This window comes from Mandrillus leucophaeus, unplaced genomic scaffold, assembly GCF_000951045.1.
Source record: "Mandrillus leucophaeus isolate KB7577 unplaced genomic scaffold, Mleu.le_1.0 Scaffold11, whole genome shotgun sequence".
Taxonomy (NCBI): domain Eukaryota; kingdom Metazoa; phylum Chordata; class Mammalia; order Primates; family Cercopithecidae; genus Mandrillus; species Mandrillus leucophaeus.
The window spans coordinates 838,256-845,876 of record NW_012099209.1 but is presented as its reverse complement, the minus strand read 5'-3'; the positions used below and the strand labels follow the sequence as shown (position 1 = coordinate 845,876).

The window sequence follows — 7,621 nt, the reverse complement described above, 5'->3', positions numbered from 1 at the left end:
AGACAGCAGTTCCTACCCAAGAGAATGATCTGCCCCCAATGTCACCAATGCTGCGGCTGAGAAGCTATGCTTTAAATCAATCAGAAAAGTGGCTGCGCGTGGTGGCTCATGCCTGTAATCCCAGCACTTTGGGAGGCTGAGGCGGGTGATCGCTTGAGCCCAGGAGTTCCAGACCAGGCAACACGGTGAAACCCCGTCTCCATAAGCAATACAAAAATTAGCCTGGCGTGGTGGTGACTGCCTGCAGTCCCAGCTACTAGGGAGAATGAGGTAGGAGGATCACTTGAGCCCAGGGAGGTCGTCAAGGCTGCAGTGAGCCAAGATCATGCCACTGCGCTTTAGCCTGGGTGACAGAGTAAGACCCTGTCTCAAAAAAAAAAAAAAAAAAAAAAAAAGACCCTGTAAAAAAAAAAAAAAAAAAAAAAAAGGAACATTTGCATACTTTCAGCCTCCTAAGAACTCATGGGCCCTTGACACATTAGCACGGTTCCAACCCCATGCTCACTTGACTGCAGGATATTGAGAGTGCGGGGTGCAAGAAGGAGCCAGCCTTGTGGAGGCACCTGCCCCGGTTCAGGCCACTTTCTTCACTCCAGGACACCCCAACCCTTACCTTCTCCCTTCCCTGCTAAATCATGGGGCTGACTCCCAAGGGACCACCCAGGGAAAAGGAACCAGTTTCCATGGCGCCTATGGGCCAAATAAGTACGACCGCACTTTCTCTGCCTCTCTTGTTCTCATGCCCACCCAATAAATAGCATCTCCACGTGACAAGACGAGGACCTCAGGGGTCTTCCCAAGCAGTGGACAAGCTACCCCCTGACCCCGATGGCACATTCACCAGGAAATTAAAGCCCTGCGTGAGTCCCCGTACCCTGGGAATCAAAATCTCAAACGTCACCCTCCTGCCCCCGATCTCATCTGCCCTGGAATGGGATGCAGGAGGTGGCAGACGCCTCCTCGTGGAGATGCTCTGAGCAGTGAGCCTGGGAAGATCCACAGCAAAGCCTTGAGCCTCCCACTGCTGCTGTGCCGCTGTGACTTCACTCGTGAGGAAGCAGCGGTACCCACCTCCCAGGCAGATGACCCATGGTACGGCTGACGGGGGAAGCTCTCGGGTCTCCCACTTCTCCCATAAGCGAGTTCCCAGGCCAGGCAGGCTCCCATCACAGGCTCGCCCGCTGCTGGCACCTTCACAGACCCCACTGGGCTATTAATTTGACTTTCATGCTCGTGACTCCTGGCTGAATATCTGAACAGAGGCGAGGGCTATTTCTGTTCTCCTCAGTCTCCCCAAGGGCCAGCTCTGAGCCTGGCTCCCAGCCAATACTTCCTTTTTGCTGAAGGATTTTAAGACATTCCAGAAACTTCTTTTGTTCAATCACTTGTGACAGCAGTTGATCCTAAGGTCACTTGGGTCCCTGAATGGAGTTACTTTGGATATCCCTTGCCCCTGACACCGGCAATACTGAGAGCAGAGACACCCCCGCCCCATGCCCTGTTTGTAAACTTCATCCTGCTTCCCCACCAGGCACACACGGTCTCGTGGGCCTGGCCCTCAACACATCTCCTGTAAAATCCCACGGGATCCACTCCTCCCTGGGCTGGGTCCTCACCTCTGTTTTTTGTTTTTTTTTTCCTTTTTTTTTTTTGAAACGGGCTCTCACTCTCTCGCCCAGGCTAGAGTGCAGTGGTGCGGGATCACGGCTCACTGCAACTTCTGCCTCCTCGGTTCAAGCAATTCTCCTGCCTCAGCCACCCAAGTAGCTGGGATTACTGGTGCGTGCCACTATACCCGGCTAATTTTTGTATTTGTAGTAGAGACTGGGTTTCATCATGTTGGCCAAGCTGGTCTCAAACTCCTGACCTTAGGTGATCCTCCCACCTCGGCCTCCCAAAGTGCTGGGATTCAGGCATGGGCCACTGCATCAGGCCTCTCACCTCTCTTTAGTCACCCTTGAATGTATGAGTGTGAGATCTGGAAAATTCCCAACAGGGAGCTTCCAAAATTGATGCAGCCAACCAACCTACTCACCCTTAAAGTGTTTATTTAAAGGAGTGAGAAAAGACAAAATGGACCTGTTCTCTATTGACACGATCATTTCCCCCCAGATTCCTGTATTACCTAAAAATGTAATTTGAGGCTGGGCGCGGTGGCTCACGTCTGTTATCCCAGCACTTGGGGAGGGCGAGCGGGCGCATCACCTGATGTCAGGAGTTTAAGACCAGCCTGGTCAACACAATGAAAATCTATCTCTACTAAAAATACAAAAATTAGTTGGGTGTGGTGGCGCACACCCGTAGTCCCAGCTACTTGGGAGGCTGAGGCAGGAGAAGCACTTGAACCTGGGAGATAGGGGTTGCAGTGAGCTGAATCGCATCACTGCACTCCGGCCTGGGTGACAGTCCCCCCCCCCAAATAAATAATAAATAAAAATGCAATTTGAATTTGCCCCTTTTTCAGTGTTATGGGCTGAGCTGTGTCCACCACTCCCCTCCACGAACAAATATTCACATATTGAAATCCTAAACCTCAGAACTTCAGAGTATGAGTATATTTGGGCCTTTTTTTTTTTTTTTTTTTTTTGAGATAGGGGTGTTGTTCTGTCACCCAGGCTGGAATGCAGTGACATGATCATAGCTCACTGTAGTCTGAAACTCCCAGGCTCAAGTGATCCTTCTGTCTCAGCTTCTCAAAGTGCTAGGACCACAGGCATTCACCATTATGTCCAGCTAATTTTAGTATTTTTTTGTAGAGATGGGATCTTGCTATGTTGTCCATGTGGGTCTTAAACTCTTGGCCTCAAGTGATCCTCCTGCCTTGGCCTCCCAAAGGGCTGAGATTACAGGCGTGTGCCACCAACCCTGGCCTAGAGACAGGGTCTTTATGGGGATGATTCACTTAAAATGACGTCATTAGGGTGGGCCCCCGTCCCTATGACTGCCGTCCTCATAAGATGAAATCTGGACACAGAGACAGGCACAAAGGGAGGACGATGTAAAGACCCAGGGAGAGACGGCTGTGTATGAGCCATCAGAGAGAGGCTTGGAACAGATCTCACAGCCCTCTGAAGGCACGAACCCTGCCAACACCTTGATCTTGAATGTGATCTTAAACGTCTGGCCTCTAGAACTGCGAGCCAATATATTTCTGTCATTTTGGCCACCCAGCGTGCGGTTCTGTTACAGCAGCCCTAGCAAACTCAGGCACCCAGCAACAACAGCCATGAAATACGCCTAGCGGGGCTCCTTCTCTTGCACACACAGCCCTGTGCAGCAGGGCAGAGAGGGGTTTTAAACAAGTGAGTCAGACAAGGATATCTTATTCATCGCTCCGACGAACCCACAGGCTGAACCCTTGAATCACTACTTTATTTATCATCAGGCTCCGGCTCAGAAAGTCTGGCTGAGGAAATGAGTAGAACCCAAACTCGTCAGCTGCATTTCTGAAACATGCCTAATCTCTGAGGCTCTTTCCCAGCCACGATAGAAACTGAAAGGGAACGGGGCTCTGGGCTGTGGCGGTGGGCTGGTGTGGAGACAGAGCCCTTTGTTCTGCCACTCCAGGGACCACGAGGGCAGAAGAGAAGGGCTTGTCTTGCTCTGCCGAGAGGCCGCCCGGGGCTGTCTGAATGGCCGGCCGAGCAGGGGCAGCCTGGCACAGCTGGGCTGGGGATGCCGGGCACACAAAGGGCTGGTGGGTGGGGTGCGGGGGCAGCGCCCAGAAGGGACCGTCAGTCCCGTGGCCCTAGAGCGTTTCCTCCAATCAAGGGAAAGCAGCAAAGTCACGGTCAAGGAGGGGGCCAAGCAGGGAAGGGGAGAGCAAGATAGACCAAGAACAAAAATTCAGCAGTGTGTGCTTGGGAACGGGTGGGCGAAAGGGTCCACAGAAGAGATAACGCAGCTTACAAAAGCGACGTTTATCCAGGGCAACCTCCAAAGTAGCTCTTGGGAGAGAATCGAATACCTCTAATCTCAGAAGAAAAGCAACAGATCGTTCTAAGGCGAGGACAGTTCCTCCAGAAATCCAGGTCAGTCATAAGACAAAGAAGAGAAAGACAAGGGCACCCGCTGTCCACCCTCGGGCACGTTGCCTAACCCCCGCCACAGTCAGTTTCTAACTGTTCCTCCTTTTTATCGAGACCCGCTCCCTCCGATTCAGAACTGACTGGATGGCAGGATTCAGTTCCTGGTCTCTGCCCCCGTTCCCACTCTTAGTGGCAGTTTCTCAGGGGGCTCCACAAACACCAAGGACCCACTGAGGCAACGATGGGCCCTAGAGGGGAACCAGGTTGTACTAATGAGCATCACATTTCACCTGCGGAGGTGATTCTGCCTCCACCCCGCCCCAAGGGGACACGTGGCCATGACTGGAGTCATTTTCGGTTGTTACCCCTTAGAGGGGACGGAATACTACTGGCATCTCATGGGTGACAGCCAGGGACACTATTCAACGTTCTACAGTGCACAGCCCCAAATGTCAACGGTGGTGCGGTTGAGAAACTGCCCTGGAGATCTGGGCTTCCCCAGTTAAAGGTTACTAAGGATCCTGCATGTTTCTAGAAAGCTCAAGGAACCATCTCTGAAGTTATCACCTGCCTGGGCCTTTCTGTATCAGGAAGATAAGAACAAGGACTCTCGTGCTGCCGGTTGGCAGAATGAGAGAGCTGGGATGCTCTGTACAGGCCGGGCTTCAAAGGTATCTGCTTGAGCAATCCCTTCTGCCCGGCGTGGTTTAACATGTGGTATCTTTCCAGGTTTGACCTGGGGCCAGCCACCACTTCCAAGGAAACCTGCTGGAATCCCCCTTGTCCTAAAGCTTGCATTGGTTGTTCCTAATTCTGCCCCCATAATATCTTGTGGCCCCTCTGTTGCTGTACTGATGACCTGATCTGAATTCCATTCCTTTTTATTTTTTTATTTGTTTATTTTTGAGGGTGTCTCGCTCTGTCCCTCAGACTGGAGTGCAATGGCACGATCTTGGCTCACAGCAACCTCCACCTCCTGGGTTCAAGCAATTCTCCTGTCTCAGCCTTCAGAGTAGCTGGGATTATAGGCACACACCACCACACCCGGCTAATTTTTGTATTTTTAGTAGAGACAGAGTTTCTCCATATTGGTCAGGCTGGTCTTGACCTCCTGACCTTGTGATCCACCCGCCTTGGCCTCCCTCCGAAAGTGCTGGGATTACAGGCGTGAGCCACCGCGGCCTAGCCTGAACTCCATTCTTTCTGAAGAGGAAGTGCAAGGTTGCGGCGGGGGTGGGAGTGGTGGGAGGGGGGCACCTCTGTCCCCAGGAATCTACCAAGCGCCTGGCACAATCAGCCCTTGCCTAACTGAAATCTAGGCCCACCCAAGACACACCATTTGGAAGAGATGAGGAATGGGAGGCAGCAAGTTAACAGGTCCCGGTGGGGAGAAAATAATGAATCCCACAGCCAAATAGAAAGGGGAGATTCCCACATCTCTACCTGCTCCACTGAGTCACCAGACTGGACCCGAAGGAGGGTACTGCCTCGGGATTTCCAGAAATTTGCAGTTTCCAAAGCTTTGGGAATAGGTGCAATGTGCAAAAGCACTTTCGACAATGCAATTTTTTATTTGGACGATGAAGAAGCGGTAAAAATCAATCAACCAATCAATCAATCAATCAATCATTTTTGGATATAAACTGTAGAATAGAAAACGGAATAAAAGCAGGATCATTGTAGCCAGGAATGAAGAGTGGGGGTGCTGTGTGGAGTTCAAGGCCGGGAGTGGGGGGACATGGACTGGAGACAAGACAGTGATGAGAAGAGTTGGGTTTCACGTTGAAAAACGCTGATGGAGGTCAATTCATTCATTTTGCAGGTGAGAGGACAGAAACAGGAACAGAGACTCAAGCAAAGCCAGGATCTCCAACACAGTGCTTCCTTCACAAGACCCTGCTTGGCCATTCTCTAGCGGCAGGAAGAGGTGATCGCAGGGCTGTGGGATCAGAAGATCCCGGTCCTGTTCATTGGGGTGTCTTGGCCAGGGCAAGCCCACAGTTCAATGTCTGCAAGAGGCATGACTGTGGGCTGTCACTGCATGTCCTGAGGCAAGCCAGGCCAAAGCCACCTTTCCTAAAGGCTAGGATATTCTGGAAGTGAAGGGGATACTTATCTTTCTGTGGCCCTCTTTATATTCCAACTACCCAGGTTCATCTCCTGAATGAGCTATCAACTAAATATAAGCTGGGGTTCCCCAGCCCTTCTGGCAGATCCCAGATTAAGATCTCTACAGTTGGGAAAGGGGAGAAAGCACCCTGCACAAAGTTCCTGCCAGGGCCACAAGAGTCAGGCCTGTCAGATGTGAGTAACTTTCCTGTCTCCCAGGTCACCTCCAGCTACTCCTGGACACCCTAAGATTCTGAAGACTCCAACACCAAAAAACAAACCGAGTTAGGATCCTCTGGCTGCAAAACACAGTGTCCCCACCAGCTCCCACCTCAGAGAGAGGCACAGAGAAGCCTTCCCTTAAAGATCCCTCGCCTCCAGGGTGCCCAGGAAAGAAAGGAGGACTGGTGGCTGTCGTGCCTCTCCAGGGCTGAGCTCAGAGCAACCGGGGGACAGATTTCCTGTATGTCGTTTTACCCATTTAAGTCCAAGGATGCAGCTCTGCGGAGGTGGCAACAGTCCTGTACATGAGGGTGCATGTACACTCCCTCCTGAAAAACAGTTCCGGCCTCACAGCCGGCCCTGAGGTCTCTTCCTTGGATCGAGGGAATCCCAGAATCCCGCTAGTCCTGTCTTAAAGGGAGGGTGGTGCCGTTTCCAAGACCAGGAGACTGGCACACAGGGTGTTGGGACACGTCCCCGGTCACCCAGCTGTTGAGTGTGAAGTCAGGAAGGACATGAATCAAGAGGGGAGGGTGGGCGGGACGGAATCTCCAGGAGCTGCACCTCAACATCTATCTGCACGGGGCCATTCTATCCCCTTCCTTCTCTTCCCTCCTCTCCTGGCCCTCCCTCCCTAAGCCTACCCTTAGTTCTTACCATGACTTCTACTCCGTTTACTTCCCTTTCAGCTCCCATTTCCCCGCTTCCCAATAGCCGGCTGCCGCATCAGTTAGTTCAGAACTCCCCGCACTCACTGAGCGCCCACTGGGGGCCAGGCGCCGCCCTCTTCTCAGACACCCTTCCTTCAATCGCGCGGGCAGACGTCCCCAGATTGGTCTCGCACCCCTTCCCCCCAACCGCACCCCGGCTGTCCCGCCACTGGCCTTGCCCACTCCCCCAGCCTGGGCCTCTCGTTCCCGCCTCCTTGCCTCCCCACAACGCCGTTTCCTGCGACCCCCCAATTACCACTTAAGCCACGTCCTCTTCAGAGAAGCTGCTCAAAGCCACAAGACTCACCCCCCCCACGCCCGCGAACTCCCTCACCAGCTCCATCTCCATCCACTTTCTCCTTCACCATCTCGCTTCCAACTCATCCCCAGCAACCTCTCCAAGACCCCTAGGCTCGTTCCCGCCCCCTCGACCCCTGCCGTCGCGTCCCCCATCAGCCCTCAGCTCCGTCCCTCTTCTGCGCAGCCCCCACAGGCAGGCTTCGAGCTCGAGTCGCCAACCCGAGGCCGCCTGGAACTCACCTGGCCTCGGCC

At 53.0% G+C, this 7,621-nt stretch overlaps 1 protein-coding gene across 1 annotated transcript in view; it reads left to right on the top strand.

Moving 5' to 3' along the window:
* The first annotated feature begins 931 nt into the window (after positions 1-931).
* HAUS8 (HAUS augmin-like complex, subunit 8) overlaps positions 932-7,621 on the top strand; it is a 33,529-nt gene continuing 26,839 nt past the window's right edge. The window contains exons 1-2 of the mRNA XM_011991032.1: positions 932-1,092; positions 4,219-4,326. Coding sequence (XP_011846422.1) covers positions 932-1,092; positions 4,219-4,326 — 269 coding nt within the window. The remainder of the gene's footprint in view (positions 1,093-4,218; positions 4,327-7,621) is intronic.